The sequence below is a fragment of the Siphateles boraxobius genome, unplaced genomic scaffold (genome assembly GCF_051911475.1).
Source record: "Siphateles boraxobius isolate OS27281-9 unplaced genomic scaffold, OSU_SipBor_1 77, whole genome shotgun sequence".
In the NCBI taxonomy this organism is placed as follows: Eukaryota; Metazoa; Chordata; class Actinopteri; order Cypriniformes; family Leuciscidae; genus Siphateles; species Siphateles boraxobius.
In genome coordinates this window covers 8,784,805-8,801,390 of record NW_027509205.1, presented here as the reverse complement: position 1 = coordinate 8,801,390, position 16,586 = coordinate 8,784,805, and the positions used below count along the sequence as shown (strand labels likewise).

The following is a 16,586-nucleotide window of genomic DNA, read 5'->3' as shown; positions in this document are numbered from 1 at the left end:
TAGGAGAAGATGGAATCCAGAACCAGCTCTCTTGTCACTTTACTGTTCACTATTTGGTGTTGTTTGATAAACACCATCGTGAATACCAAAATCTGAACGGCTGTTTGACTTCCTTTCTTCTCCATGACAACCAAGTGTCGGAAATGGAAAGTTGCGTACCACAGCCCTCGTGTATCACTGTACCTTTTGTTATTTCTTTTTCTTTGGTCTGTACCATGGCTCACTTTTGCAGTCAGCCTCAAGCGGCCAGTCGATGAATTGCAGTTTAATTCACTTCCGTGTTGGTTTCAAGAGGGAGACAGGGAGGTTGCCGCTTGGTCTGTACAGACAAATCACATATGAGTTTTTGTGCCGAACATATGTCTTGACTCTTAATGTTAGAAAAGGTTAAAATATTAGATGTTAAGATGTTGATTGCCCTAGTTGACGTTGTATACTGCATAGACTAGCTACAGGCATTGGGTCGGTCAGACATCAATGACTAATAATTCAGAAAACTTTGTGGCCTGTGACTTTAGGTCATCACTACAGACTTTTATTTGTAATGAGATGTGGGAAATTTAGTAGAGATTATCAACCAAAGGGTTGTTACTGATTTAATTTTTGGTGCAGCCAAAGCAATTCATATAGCTAAATATCCAGTTTTGTCGTTTGTTAGAGATTTTTCTAAGCATGCACCACAAAACCATTTTGTCATTTTTCTGCAAATTATAGGGTGGGCTTCCATAGGAATTAAGTGCTGTCATATATTTATTTTTGTTTGTTGTAGAAACTCATCTTTATTTGACTTAAATGTTTTGATTGTTTGTTAACAAAAATTTTGAGGGTGCCTTTTTTAACCAGTGTACTTGTATCCATGGCATTTGTTAAACAAAACAAAAAAATTATTTAAACATGCATTTCCTCTTTTTCCCCCTTTTTTTTAATGCAGAGTTTGTTCTTTTCTAAATAAGGGCCAATGTGCATAAAAACCAAAAAAAGAAGCGTACTGCTTTTGTATATGATAGATGTATTGTATGCTTTTTGAGGAGAAAAGGCTGTAGGGGAATTTTAAGAAACAACGGCTGATGTATTTTCACACTGCCCACTTGAACTCCCCCCCCACCCCCGTGAGATCCAGTTGGAACTGGAAATTTCTAGCCACTGCTGGCTCCCTGCCCACTCCCACAGGCCAGCCCCTATCAGCCGCACTTCTGAGAGGGAGAGTGAGAGGGAGTGAGAAAGGAGGGCAGTGCAAAGATGTAAACAGACAAAAGGAAAGCCATGTATATGGCTGAATCATAGTGGAGAAAGAAGTATCCACTGTAATGTCAAAATATCAGGTTTAGGCAGTCAAGGTAGTATTTGAAACGTATTAAGTGTATTAAAAGAAAGATGGATTTCCAAATATGTGTATTTTACTTATTATTTTATATAATTGTGCATTATATAATTGTTTGCTTGCACAGTTGTTTGGCTCTTGTCAGTGGCTATTTGATGAGATTTAGAGAAATAAAGGAGTGTCACAGTTGTTTCACTATTTCAAACTTGGATAAGCTGGAGTGTTGTAGATATTTTCAGTCACTGACAGACAGTTTCTTTTTTTTTGCAATAGTGCCTCTCTGAGGTGGGAAAATAAACTGCATGAAAAACTGGAATTTGTCAATTCCCTTAAAGGAACCATTCTGAGCATGTTTGTGTTCTCTTACAGTAGTGATTCCAGCAGTAGCTCCAGTGATCGATCTCCAGCTCGATCTGTTCAGTCAGCAGCTGTACCTGCCCCTTCTGCTCAACCCCTACCTTCACTGGACAAAGATGAACCTCGCAAAAGTTTTGGTATCAAAGTGCAGAACCTCCCTGTGCGCTCAACAGGTGAGGCTTTTATGAGTTTGTCAAATTAAGTCGAAATGAAGACATGCAACTTTTCAAAAAGCAAAGCAAAAACCGATTTGCCCAACAAATTTAAGGATTATTTTGCAACATGCTTTGGTGAGACAGCGTTACTAAGCAGTACTAAGAGTATTAATGTAATTATGCTCTTCCTATCAATTTTAGATACAAGCCTGAAGGACGGCCTTTTCCATGAATTTAAGAAACATGGCAAAGTCACATCAGTTCAGATCCATGGTGCCTCTGAGGAACGATATGGATTAGTGTTTTTTCGCCAGCAAGAAGACCAAGAAAAAGCTCTAAGTGCATCTAAAGGGAAGCTGTTTTTTGGCATGCAAATTGATGTCACTGCTTGGCATGGCCCAGGTTGGTTTCTTGCATTTAGTGCACAATTCTTTGTTGTTATTAAGAGGTTTAATTGTAGCATTGGGCCTAACATTGCTCTAATCTGTCTTTGAATAGAAACCGAGAGTGAGAATGAGTTCCGGCCTTTGGATGAACGTATAGATGAGTTTCACCCCAAAGCTACAAGGACATTATTCATAGGAAATCTAGAGAAAACCACAACCTATCATGACCTACTGAATATATTTCAGCGTTTCGGAGAGATTGTTGTAAGTAGAATTTTTAAAGTGTGTTTTAGAAATTGTGCAAGTTTTTAAAACAAAAAAAATATTTTTTTTCCTGTATTGTCAACACTGCTTATGTATGTACTGTTTTTTTTTTAAAACCAGGATATCGATATAAAAAAGGTAAATGGTTCCCCACAATATGCCTTTCTCCAGTATTGTGACATAGCAAGTGTCTGCAAAGCAATTAAGAAAATGGATGGTGAATACCTTGGCAACAACAGGTTAAAGGTGAGGATGGGATCAGATTAATCAAGTGATTCAAATTGTGGTTGTCTTAAGTTAATTTTTTTTAGCTACTTACAAATAGCAGACAATCTTCATTTAGTAGAATATTTTTAGAGAAGAACCAGGAGTATTTACAATTATTTTACAATTCTACTCATTAGAACTAAAACTTATAGATTACACAGGACATATTGGTTGACTAAATGGGTTTTCTTTCCTGCAGCTTGGTTTTGGCAAGAGTATGCCTACTACATGTGTATGGTTGGACGGCTTGTCCTCCAGTATTACCGAACAGTATCTAACAAGGCACTTCTGTCGTTATGGACATGTTGTAAAGGTATTCATCCTGTGCATGATTTAAAGTTTCTGTATTTTTCTTAAACTCATGTTCTGTACTCAATTTCAATAGAATAAATGCATTAAAATTTGATGTTTACTTGATTTCTATATATTACTTTTTTTTTAGGTTGTGTTTGACCGACTGAAAGGAATGGCCCTTATCTTATATAATAATATAGAGTATGCGCAGGCCGCTGTCAAGGAAACAAAGGGTTGGAAAATTGGAGGAAATAAAATAAAGGTCTGTTATATAATATGAATTTTACCACTGCACTTCAGAGCTACTTTACAAACTCACTATTTGTTTGTCTAGCATTGTAATTAAATTTGTTTGTAGGTTGACTTTGCCAACCAGGAAAGCCAGATGGCTTTCTACCGTTCAATGCAGGCATCTGGACAAGACATAAGAGATTTCTATGAAATCATATCTGAACGAAGGTGAGCTGTTGTATGTTAACACCTCTTTCATTGTGTAGAATCATGGTGCCTTTATATCCTTTTATATTTAATCAGTTATTTATTTTTTTGCAGAGATGAGCGCCGGCCGCCATATCATGAGTTCACAGCTGAACGGGCATACTATGAGAATGTGCGTACCCCAGGTTCCTACACAGAGGATCCACGTCGAAAATATCCTGCCAGAAGTCGAGAGTTTTATTCAGAATGGGACCCTTACCAGGGAGATTACTATGATCCACGATACTATGATGACCCCCGTGAATACAGGGATTATAGAGACCCATATGAGCAGGATATTCGAAAGTACAGCTACTTACAAAGAGAACGTGAGAGGGAAAGAGAGAGGTTTGAAACGGATCATGAACGCGACCATGGTCGACGGACAATTGAACACAATCAAAGCCCATCCCATCCACGTCGTCCCGCTAGCCCTGCTGCCTCCCCATCCCTTTCTGAACGTCCTCCCAGTGACTCTGAACATCATGTTTACAGCCGCTCATCTGATCGAAGTGGCAGCTGCAGCTCACTTTCTCCACCACAATTTGAAAAGTCAGATAAAATTCGTTTGGAGAGGCACAATAGGAGTGATAAATCAGAGAAAGACAAATCAGTCTTTGAGGTAGATCGTGGAAATGGAGGAGAAAAAGAAAGACGTGCTGGACGTAAGGAAAAAGGAGACAAGGACAGGCCTGAGAAGCAGAAGTTGAGGAAATCAAAACTTGCATCCCCCACTGTTCCATCATCAGAGACAGACCTTGAACTTGACAGGGACACTAGCCCAGAAGCTAGCTTAACTTTGCGAGGTAAAGCCAGTAAATCATTCGTCAAAGACTACTCTGGAAAAGGAAAACTTGATCTGCCACCTTGTGTTGTACAGCTGACAAGAGTAAAGGAGAAGGAAGGGAAATTAATAGATAGTATCCTTAGTGAACAAAAAACAAAAGTTGGGAGTGATCCTGTTCGGTCTCCAACCACCCCACCCTCAGTTGATCACAAGAGTATGCCATTCCGTATAGACACTCAGGGTAGAGATTTCTTTAAGCATGGAAAACATCTCAAGGAGAAGGGCTTGGCTAGTCAAGTTGAGGTTGTGGATAAAGAGGGCAAGGTGAAAAACAAAAAATACTTCAAAACTGATCTTCAATTTGACACCAGCTCTTCTGTGGATGCTGACCGCTTGGCTGCACGAAAGAGGCGCTTTGAAGAAACATCTGGAAAGGCTGATAATTTGAGGAGGATAAGTCCGCAGGAGGATGAAGGGAAGTTAAGGAGATTTATTGATGAACCTTTGCTGAAAGACATTAATTATGATAAAAAGTTGCTACGAAAAGAAGCACACAAGAGAGAACAAAAAATGAAATCAGAGAGAATGGTAACTGTTAGTACTCTAAATGATGAGCTAGACACTGTAATGTCAGTAGGCCTCAGTCTAGACCTTCAGGCCCGACTTGGGGAACCAATTGAGGAGGCAATAGATTCCTTAGATAGTCTTGATCAAAAGATAGGTTCTTTTGGAGCTAATAGTCAACCAAGTTTCAGTCTTGCAGTCTCTGATGATGGAAGTGTAGATATGGAATTTTCTAGAGACCAAGAACCGCAGCACTTAACTAGCTACAACATGCTCTCCTCAAGGCTGGAAAGAGATTCTGAAAGTAAGGAAAGTTTGGTCTCGGACATTGATCACTCCCAGAGTTGCAGAAAACAAATGGAGCAGAACCGTCGTCTACAGCAACAAATGCTAGAGTGTGATAAATCGGATAAAACTGAAAGCACACCCAGCACTGATGCAGAAGATTTTGAGCATCGAAGTCTTGTGCATGAGTTAGGAAAACCACCTCAAGATGTAACTGGTGATTCACCACCCACTAAGCGAAAGAAGTTTGGAGCATTTGAAATAGATTTTGTTACTAAAAGAGAGCGAGATTATCAGAGGTTCAGACGGATAAATGATGAACCTGAAAGAAGACTTGCTTCACTTCCAGGGACACCCTTTTCTGAGGAGGAGAGAAATGCATCACAATTGCTGGACAAAGAGCCAGATTCACCGGTGGCAATGGACAAAAATTACTTGCATTTAGATGTATTAAAATACAATCTTGGCAACACAGTGCACCAAGGGCTTTTGCCACATGCAGAGATTTTGAAAGTGAAAGCATCAGTGACAGAAGAAGAGTTCTTTTGGGAGAGCAATATTAGGCAGACCACATTGAGAGGAGAAATGAGCTTCCCTACCAGTTTTGTTAAACGAGAAAGTATCCGAAAACGCCCTGAATGTGAATTGGAACCTGGGGAGGTTCAATCAGACTCTGATGAAGATGGTGAAAGTAGGCACCTTTCACTAAAGCTAAACTCTTTCAAAAGAGAGCATGAGGAGAAGCTTTCAGATGTAAAGTCTTCTGAGTCTCTTGAAAAGAATAAGTTCTATGAATTTGCATTGGATAAGACCATAACGCCTGACACCAAAGCTCTACTTGAGCGTGCTAAGTCACTGTCTTCATCTAGGGAAGAAAACTGGTCTTTCCTTGGTCATGACTCAAAATTCAAAAACTTTCAAAATAGCACAGACAAGGAGAAGTCTGAACCCACTCCGAGACCCATTCCTTCTTGGTACATGAAAAAAAAGAAAATTCGCTCTGATTCTGATGGAAAGTTAGATGTTAAAAAGGAAGATGCTAAACCCGACGAACAAGAACGACAAGAGCTCTTTGCTTCACGCTTTCTTCATAGCTCTATCTTTGAACAGGATTCAAGACGACTTCAACACCTTGAGCGGAAAAGCAGTGACCCTGAAGTTAGAGTTTGGAAAGAGAGTATTACAAATGATTCCAAAGGGGAGCAAGCTGGGGCAGGAGGAACAGACCTCTCTCAAGAACCAAGAGTACTTTTTCATAGCCGCTTCTTAGAACTTCAACAAAGAGATAAGAACCAACAGCTGCCCATTTCAGAAAGAGTTAGTGTAAATGATCAGATGGAGGAGGAGAAGACACTGGATGAAGAGTTTGGGCCATCCCCCAATGTATCAGAAATTTCCCAAGAGTTGTCAGTAAGTCATATCCCTGCTACAACATCACCAATGACTCTCTCTAAAGCTTCAGAGACTTCTGTGCAGCATGATAAGCTAGTTTTGCCCTCTACATTATTAAACCTAGATAGTCAAGCAGTTGTGAATGAGCGGCCTGAAGATGCTCCAAAAGATTATTCTCCATTAATTAACCTAAAGGAGGAGAACACAGCTGTTGCACTGAGTACTACACCCCCTGAACCCATGATAAAGGAAGATGTGACTGTCAAAGAACCTAATGAAAAGATGGGTGAGTCCAAAAGAACTGTAAGCCCAATTGTTGAACAGGATATTGATGTCAAACCACCTACTCCTGGTGCATCTTTAATTAATGTTGAGCCAGAATGTGATCCTTTTCAGGCATCTTCTCCGTTTCAAAAGCCCAGTCAAGCTCAAGAGATTGCTGATCTTTCAGAAATAAAAATGGATCCTGCCAATACTTATCTTCACAAGGTTGCATCCCCACTAGATGTGGAGCTGCCAGACACAGAACCTGAGATTGAACTGGTACAGACACCACGTAAACAACCTAAAAGTAAAAAGTTAAAAACTGTCTCACCAGCATCAACACCGAACCCTCAAGTTGCTAATGAGAAACCAGCTACACGAAAGAGTGAACGCATTGATAGAGAAAAGCTTAAAAGATCTTCATCCCCCAGAGGAGACTCCACAAAACTCATTGCTGACTCTAGAAACTCTGCGAAATCTCCTGTTCATGCTACAGATTCAGAGCAGGGCCATGAATCAAACACAAATCATGGCAGAACACGACAGCGACGGAATGTACGATCTGTCTATGCAACACCCCTTGAGGATGAAGCTCCACAATCAGGAAAAGAGATTACAGAACCTCCCCGTGTCACCCGTAAGCGCTGTAGTGATAAGGAGGCTGGAACACAGCATATGGTAACCACACTTGGTAGAAGAGGTCGTCCACCCAAGACTCGTAGAAGAGGTGATGAAATCTCTCCAGTTAAGGGAGATCATACCAAAAATTCTGAGAGTGAAGACTCTGAAAATAAAGAGTCAGCATGTAGTGGAGAAATATCTAAAGCAACAGAGGCATGGCGCTCTCCACGATCTCAAAAAGGGCAGTCTTCACCAATAAGAGCAGGACAAAGCAGAAAAACATTGAAATTGGACAAAGTGCAAGGTAGCCCAGAATCCATTAAGTCAGACATAGCAGGGGTTGATGTGTCACCTGCCCTCGATCACCAAGCTGAATCCAAAGATGAAACTTCGATGCATGTTGGACAGTTGTCACAAGATACCAAACAACAGAACATATCTAAAAGAGAAAATGAATTTGCACATTCTGTTAAGGGAAAAACAACTGATGCCGACATAGAAATCACTCCTGTAGAAAAAACACCGACATTAGATAAGAAAATCAGGACATCAAGGCCAACAAGAAACACCAAAACAATGCCTGAAGATACGCCTGTCAACGTTATTAATCTCACTGTGGATGCAGCTAAGAATGTCCTTCATTCAGGTGAGGACAAAGCTGTAAGTTTAGAAGGGTCTTTGAAAACCAAAGCCCCACATTTAGTAAAAGAAGGGTCAACCATCCCAGTTTACCACAAAGAGGAAGATGTGCACAGTACTGATGAAAAGGATGAGTCTCTTTCAGAAATAGAGCCTCCTACTGATCCTGTGGCTGCCTTGCTTGCCCGTCAAATGGAACTAGAAAGGGCAGTGGAGAATATTTCAAAACTTACAGATGAACAGCTTCCAGCACCTTACAAAGAACCTTGTACTGAACCACCAACCCTAACACCACCTGTTATAGTACAACCTGCAGATGATACAGAGGTAGAAAAGCCTGCCAATCCAGCAAGTGAAACTGAACTGGCTGCTGCAATTGATTCCATTACTGCTGAGGATATATCTGGTGATGCAGATGGATTCTCTGCTCCAACAACATACACAGCCCTCCTTCCCACACCAGAGACACTTGTTCTGCCTGTATCAGGAGAGGTTATTGAACCTGAGAAAAACTCGACTGTAAAGACCATTGTACAATCTGAACAAGATAGTGTTAAAGTTCCAGATTCAAAATCTTATCGAACATGTAAAACAGATACTTCATTCAAAGAATCTCCATTATCAGAGGCAGCCAAAAAAGGAGGAAGAGCACGGCCAAAAACTCCAAAGAAATCCAGAGGTCGGAAGGTTACTTTGAACCGAAAATTAGATATGGCTGAAGATGCAGTGCAGGAACCTGAATCAACTACTGTCAAACTTCCAGAGTCTATCCCAGAAGAGATTAAAACTGCCAACCCTAAGGCAGCAACATCAGCAGCTGCAGCAGCTGTAGTCACCGTTGCTGCTGCATGCAAACATGAAGCTACATCTATAGTGATTTTGGACACACCAAAAGAGGCAGAACAGCCTGCTGTTGACCAGCCTGAGCCTCAAGAATCTGCCTTCCACTCTGGAAATAACAGTCCTTCTTATTCAAGGACACAGCAGCTATCTCCTGAGCCAGTATCATCTACCATTACTTCACCTACAGCCTGCCTGAATTCACCTACTTCCTCTAAGACTCCTCTCTCACCCCCTGAGTGGAAGACCAGGACAGAGGAGAAAGGAACGATCCCTAAACCTCAAGTTAATGTGTCTTTGTCTACAGCAGGAGTTGGGGGACCTCCAGCAAATCCTCCCATACCTCCTGACACAAAGGCCTCTGATATTGACCCAAGCTCCAGCACATTGCGAAAGATTCTAATGGAACCGAAGTATGTATCTGCTTCAAATAGCAATGCAGTCCCAGGTATGCAGTTCACAACCACAGATCCACGGATGTCTAATAATGAAAATTCAGTTGAGGCTGTGCTGCCTTTAAAGACCTCTCTACCTGAAGATAGACCCAGCCCTATAACTCAACTTGTACCTTGTACAGCACCACCACAACCACCTCTTCTGCAACAATGTGGTACTCCGCAGATCTTAAAGGAGAAACTGGCTATAACTTCCACCGCTACTTCAGTCATTAGTCGGATCCCTATGCCCTTTGATTTCGAGGACACTCCTCGGATCTCTTTAAGCAACCGTAGCTCTGGAATGTCCATACCCAAGCAGAAGTATTGTACAGGCTTGAATGAAAATAGCAAGTATCATGCACTTAACCCCTCTGAGGATGGCGTAAGTGTTGGGCGCCCTGTTGTTGAAAGCACACATTGTAACACAGGGTCAAGTACTGGTTTGAGGGTCAATACATCCGAGGGTGTGGTAGTGTTGAGTTATTCTGGACAAAAGACAGGGGGACCACAACGGATCATTGCTAAAATAAGTCAAATCCCACCAGCCAGTGCAGTGGATATTGAGTTTCAGCAGTCTGTAACAAAATCACAGATAAAACAAGAACCAACATCTCACCCATCTACACCAAAAGGATCACAGACACCTACGGGTTATGGACATGCAGGAGTAGTATTAGCTGGCCAAACCTTTAGTGCTCAGCCTGTTATTTCCTCGATTAATCAGGAATGTCCTAGCTCTGAAAAATCGGAACCATCCTACCACACTGGTCAACATGGAGGTTCTGTGAAAACCTTCCAACAGTCAACAAGCCATCCTCAACTTCTGAGGTATAGCCAGTCAATTACACAGCAGCAGCATTTTAAAAAAAATGGAGTAACTGAAACCATTTCAATGAAAACTGATATAAAACCATCACAGAACTTCAATGTTAAACCAGTTTTAAGCCCACACCATCCATCTTTGGTAGGCAATCACATTTTAAGTTCAAGTGTTCAACATGAAAGAGTGGTCTCACAACCCAAGCAAGATTCACATTCTCCTAGGTCGACAGGCCATTCCACGTCACCCTTTCCAAAAGTTTGCCCTCCTAGCAGCTCAGTTGTTTTGGGACCAGCTGGCCCTATATCTCAGTATGTATCAAATATACACCATGCTGAGCAATCAGTAATAATGCCCCCTCATAGCGTCACCCAGTCTATGCCCATAGGTCATTTGTCCCAAGGAGATGTCAGAGCCAGTACGGCATCGTTATCTGGAATAGGTTATGGAATCCGTTCAGAAAACCTCTTATCACCACGATCTGCACCTCCACAACGTTCCACGACTCCTCAGCCTGCAGTGATCAGAGATGTTGTGCTGAAGTCACATGCAGGTTTATCTGTTGGTGGCCAGGTTGAGACAAGCAATGATGATATGCTGAATCTCCCACAAGGACTTCGTAGAGCTTCTGCACCACAGTTACAACCGGAAAGCATAGTAATGCAGCCTGAATTCAAAGGTCTGCATCACAGGGCATTGCGTCTAGATCAGTATGCTAGAGATGTGCGTTTACTTGTGCACCAGCATTTATCTGACCATCCAGGTGTTGTAGAAAATCGCCAAACTCGAACACCAGAGGCAATGCAGTCACCTTCACACATATCATCTACTTCTTCTAAAGCTTCCCCTGTGGTAAAGAGTGCTCCACAAATTGTGAGGGATGCACCAAAAGCAATGGAGCTGAAGATGACACCCTCCCCTCACTCAGACAGCAGGATAATAGGGCACACCCCTGGCTCTGTGATGGTATCTTCTCAAGGAGTTCAATTGATTCATACTGGAAATCCAAACTCCATGTCTGAATACTACAGAGAAATGCGTGGCTTCCATTCTCAGTATCCAAGTCATTCAGTAATTGGAATTAATATGGCTAATCGTGGAATTGCTGCATCTCAGGTGAGAGTTGGTTTTGTGCAATTTTTTGTGCAATTTATGCAATACAGTTATCAGTTATGTTAGCCATTTTTCATATACTGTATATATATTGTCTTAAGATGTGCATTCTTCACTAGGTCTCACAAGTTGATCAATGTCAAAGACAGAAGGTTCCCTCTGTCTCTTCCGTCGAGTCTGTGGGAAGTTTTGGTGAATCAAAACTTGACGGTTCTCACATTCGACACCCAAGCTCCATGGATTTGTCTCACATATCACGAGTTCAGAGTGAGACTGGCTCTCCCTCTTACACTTCTCCAGTGAATATAACACCCAAATTGGACTTGCCTATCACTGCGCAGAAGGGACCTCAAGGACCTATTTCTAACCAGTTGCCACGTCCATCCTCAGCCTCTTCTCAGATGCGATCAGAATTTAAACTTGACCACACAGGACTTAGGTCCGTTGATATGGTGCAGTTGTTAACGGTGTGTAATCTTATTTTACTATTATTTCTATTGATTTTTAATTCCTTCTGAAGTACAATGGATATAATATTTTATCCTTTTTGTCCTTGAGCAGAAATACCCAATTATTTGGCAAGGTCACCTGGCACTTAAGAATGATACTGCAGCAGTACAGCTACACTTTGTGTCTGGTAACAATGTTCTGGCTCACCGTTCACTGCCACCACCAGAAGGAGGTGCCTTTCTTCGCATTGCCCAGAGAATGCGTTTAGAGGTCTCACAACTTGAGGGAGTTGCAAGACGTATGACTGTAAGTCTTATTTTAACCTCTTTCTCAAACCATATTAAGGATTTATCTTAAAGTGCCCCTATTATGCCATTTTAAAGTTTCCTAATGTTGTTTTGGAGTCTCCTACAACAGGTTTGCATGCATCAAATGTCAAAAAACTGTTTAATTTTCGCATAATATACATTTGCACATCACCACATTTTCAATGATTCTCAAACGACTCATCAGATGAATCAATCTCTCTAAATCCCTCCTTTCCGCGAGCTACTCTAATCTGATTGGCCAGACAGCTCAGTCTGTTGTGATTGGTCTACCGCGTGCAGCGTGTGTGTCGAAAACAAAACCGCCCATTGCCATAACAACGTCAGTTCTGTGTTTCCTGAAGCTTACTACACCGTAAACTAAACACAGTAACGAACAATGACGTTAATTTTACCATATCAATCCTAGCGCGAGTCCGATGATGAAACATTGGAAGACCTACACAATATAAAACTCAAAACGAAGTATTTTGAACACCATCTTTGAAGAGCAAGCGGTTTGCGAATCCTTCTCTGAGATTTGAGAAGCAGTTGTAAGTAAAAAAAAGGGAACACAGCAAAAGTTTAGGATTATACTGCTGTGGTATCGTGGTAAAGATGAATTTTAACCACTGATTCTTCACATGCTCGTCCTTGGGCAGTGGAAAAAAACTGGCTTTACCTTCACATTGTAGAGCACAGCATCTTCTGGACATGATTTTCTCTAGCATCCACAGGAATCAGCTGAAGTGTTTGACGGGGTTCAAGTTTCCCTGGTGTCTGCGCACGCAATAAGTGGGCGGGCAGTATGCTAATGTTTCGTCATGACGTCACAACGAAACGGCTTATGACTCGTTTAAAAAAACGATTCATTTCGTTGACTCAGAGTCGACTCTTAATTTTGAAAGGCAATAACTTTATATTCGGTGCACTTTTAGATTCAAAACTTTGCAGGATGTTTTCATTCTTTTAGAGCTGTTACACACTACATGAAAGGTCATTTTCAAAAATCCATAATAGGGGCACTGTAAATCTAATTTTAAATATATATATTAAATCAAAGCAAAACAAAATCTACTGAAATGTCAGGATAATATTAGGAATTTAAAGGTAAGACTTTTTTTCTAGGCTGAAAATGAATACTGCCTTCTGTTGGCGTTGCCTTGTGGATTGGACCAAGAGGATGTCCACAACCAGACCCATGCTCTTAAAACTGGTTTTATCACTTACCTGCAAGCAAAACAAGCTGCTGGAATTATCAATGTCCCGAACCCAGGCTCGAATCAGGTTAGTCCTCTTAAGAATAAAAATTATAATCGTGTGCAATAATATATATATATATATATATATATATATATATATATATATATATATATATATATATATATATATATATATATATAATCATATAATCGATTTTTTCCTGAAAGAAAAAAGTTTAGAAAGATGCTCATGTCTAACCACACATAAAAGATTCCATGCTTCCATATGTGAAAATAAATAATTTAGCCATCTGCTGACTTTAAATGGGACATTCCACTAACAAATAATTTTCTTTTGTCTTCCTTGTAGCCAGCCTATGTTGTCCAGATTTTCCCTCCTTGTGAGTTTTCTGAGAGCCACTTGTCTCATCTGGCTCCAGACCTTCTCAATAGCATCTCCAGTATCTCTCCCCATCTTATGATTGTCATAGCTTCTGTATAAGGAGGTCCCAGCTTCCCATGCCAACACCAGCCTTTGAGACTTGCCAGTTTTCTTTTTTTTTACTCTGAAAGCACCTCAATGTCCTTTTTGGCCATGCACTCGCTCTTTTTGGTTTTTTTGCCAGCCTTTTAATCCATTGACTCATTGCCACTTTCGTTTAACTGTGTATCACCTAAAAGTACACAGGGATAAATGGAGCTATCTACAACGATCAATTCTCTGATCATTTTTCCCCCTTTTTTTCATTTGGAGATTTCTATCTATGGTTTTTAAAACACTGAAGATCTTTGGGATTATTAGGACATGGTAGTCAAGAATTTTTTTTTATTGATTTTCTTTTTCTTTTTTCTGAAGAATAATCAGACCAATCATTGCACTATATTATGAAAATCAAAAAAAAATGAAAAACAAGTTTGTACAAATTTGGTTATTGAAATTGTAATTTTACTTTATTACTTGGACATGCTTCATTCACCAGCCATTTGTGGTAGAGACTAAAAATGTTATCAGGTCAAAGTAGTTCAATTGAATTGCTTTGACACATTTTATAAAAAATAATAATAATGTAATATAAAGCAGTTACCGTTCAATCATAAGTAAAAAAGTTACTTCCATGTTATTTGTAGAAATTGCTCTCAATATAGCCCTTGTTCTTTCCCAAAGGGACAAAATGTTGGAGCATTGTAAGTTGTACAGTTTACACTTGATGCCTCAATTGGGGATTGTATGTATACTTTTTTCGCTTTCTTAATACTTGCAAAGTGAATCAGGTGAAGGCCTGGATGTAAATATGATGTATATTTAAAGACTTTCAAAGCAGTCAGACACTGCATATGACAAGCATAACCAGATTGACAACCTATTGCCATCAACTGTAAAAGTGAACTGTCAGTTACCACTTGAGTATCATTTCATATTTTTGTTTTGTTGATGTTTTTGAAATCAATCCTGTGCCATAATTTTTAATGGAGAAAGCTAAATGACTTGAGATTTATCTAGTTTTATTTTGATACTTGACTTTGTATTTGTCGCTTGATCTTTAGGGCCTGCTTTTACATTGCCTTGTTTTATGCTTTTTGTCCCCTACCTCTATTTCTGTCTTTTTTATTGTCATGTTAGTAACTATTGGGGGATCCTTAATGATTTTATTGTCCGTAGGACCCCTAAAGTGTTAAATTCTGTTTTTCACTGTTTCTTTCTTGTTGTTTTTTTTTTTTTTTACATACCTCTGAATGTCCAACAAGAACAGTGCAATGCAAGTGGTAAATATTCTTTGTAAAGAGAGAGAAAGATGAAAATATGTACAAATCTGTCAGGAGACATGATAGAGACTGGCTTTTTTGGTCTCCTTTCTTCATTGGTGTCTCCTTGAGCCAAGCTGTAAATAATCATTTTCATTTTGTGTTGCTTTTGTTTTCTTCTTTGTCTTTGTTTTTTGTTAATGTCAGGGTCACTATTTTGTTTTGTGAGACAAAACAAAAGTATGTAAAGAAAACCGATGCAGAAAGTAAAGCATGAGTCTTAGTTTTGCAGTTTCATTGAGTTACTACAAATTCGCTCATGGCTATTTTGAAGGCACTTACATTTTTGATATATAACTTTAAAATATCAAAATACCAAAAGAAAGAAAAACAAAAACAGCTGATCTTAAAAATTTGTCTGATTTATTTTATTTCATCATTTTAAGTGTATTTTGCTGTTCCTCTATGAGGACATTTAAAGATGTAAAATAAATTTTGTTTGTTAACACCTCTGCAGATCATTAAATGGTCATTCATGGTCAGTCTTGTTGGTGTTTGTTTGCTTCACTCTGATCTCCATTTACTATCAATTTTACACTGTAATACTTGCCTATCATGTACAGTTTAGTTCAGATTGGTTATTGCATTATGTATTGGTCAACTTTTTAATCATTTAAATTTTGCATTGTACAAAATGGTAGCATTTGAAATTAGTCAATTCAAGCATAACATTTAGTTGGAGATCAATGGCCTACAGTGTTAGTGTCACTTATAGCCACTTGATGGCAGTGTTGTGATACCGAAAACATGTTCTGTATTTTCATCTAATGGTTTTTGATGGGTTTTGGCTACGGTGAATTTAAAGGGGTGGTAAAACACATTTTTTCAAAGGCTTGATTGTGTTTGTGGGGTGCACTGTAACATGTGTTCATGCTTCGTTTTTAAAATTTTTTACCTTTATTCTACACAGCTCTGTCCCTCCTTGTAAAAACGGTCTGATGGTTTCTGGGTGCTATGAAGCCAGTCCTTCAAAACTACGCAATGGGCTCAGATTGGTTAGCTGGCCCAGTGTGTTGTGATTCGCTAACCGACTAGTCCACGTTTTCCGGAAACGTCACGCCCCGTACCTTTACCGGTAGCCAGTTTGTGCTTTCGTGTATTATAAACGATGGCGTCAATAAATAACAATTTGAGCCCGAATCAGACCCAGAGAATGTTAGTGAAGATGATCGAGCAGAACCCGTTCAAGAACGTCTGTTAAAACGACGTTTCAGAAAGGTTTGTTTTTTGTTGTCTCATTACCTTTTAGATACGCTGTTATTTAATTGTACTAATTATTATAGTATTACAAAAAAATAAGCTTTATAAACAAGAATTTCATATAATCGCTCTAACTAATTATACTACAGTCCTCAAAGGGATTATTTTTGAGTAAAGACTGCGGATCTATAGTGATCGTTACTGACTGTATGGCACCGTTACTTTTGTATTTTTAGAACCATTGTAGCCAAATATCTGTCTGAGAACTATTAACCCAAAATGAACACTAAACATTGGATTTACTACAGTAGCCAAATCAAACACAGAACCATGTTTGTAGATA

General features: G+C 39.7%; 1 protein-coding gene across 4 annotated transcripts in view; it reads left to right on the top strand.

Annotated features, from left to right (window-relative positions):
* The window catches only part of spen (spen family transcriptional repressor), a 34,035-nt gene extending 18,510 nt beyond the window's left edge, over positions 1-15,525 (top strand). For 2 of the 4 annotated variants that reach the window (XM_077217940.1, XM_077217944.1), the window contains exons 4-15: positions 1,691-1,851; positions 2,035-2,235; positions 2,332-2,483; positions 2,604-2,729; positions 2,950-3,063; positions 3,193-3,306; positions 3,403-3,503; positions 3,597-11,286; positions 11,403-11,750; positions 11,845-12,039; positions 13,167-13,325; positions 13,611-15,525. In XM_077217940.1, coding sequence (XP_077074055.1) covers positions 1,691-1,851; positions 2,035-2,235; positions 2,332-2,483; positions 2,604-2,729; positions 2,950-3,063; positions 3,193-3,306; positions 3,403-3,503; positions 3,597-11,286; positions 11,403-11,750; positions 11,845-12,039; positions 13,167-13,325; positions 13,611-13,742 — 9,493 coding nt within the window. In that variant the 3' untranslated portion in view covers positions 13,743-15,525. The remainder of the gene's footprint in view (positions 1-1,690; positions 1,852-2,034; positions 2,236-2,331; positions 2,484-2,603; positions 2,730-2,949; positions 3,064-3,192; positions 3,307-3,402; positions 3,504-3,596; positions 11,287-11,402; positions 11,751-11,844; positions 12,040-13,166; positions 13,326-13,610) is intronic. The other 2 variants (XM_077217941.1, XM_077217945.1) reach the window with 1 other exon arrangement.
* The last annotated feature ends 1,061 nt before the right edge of the window (positions 15,526-16,586 follow it).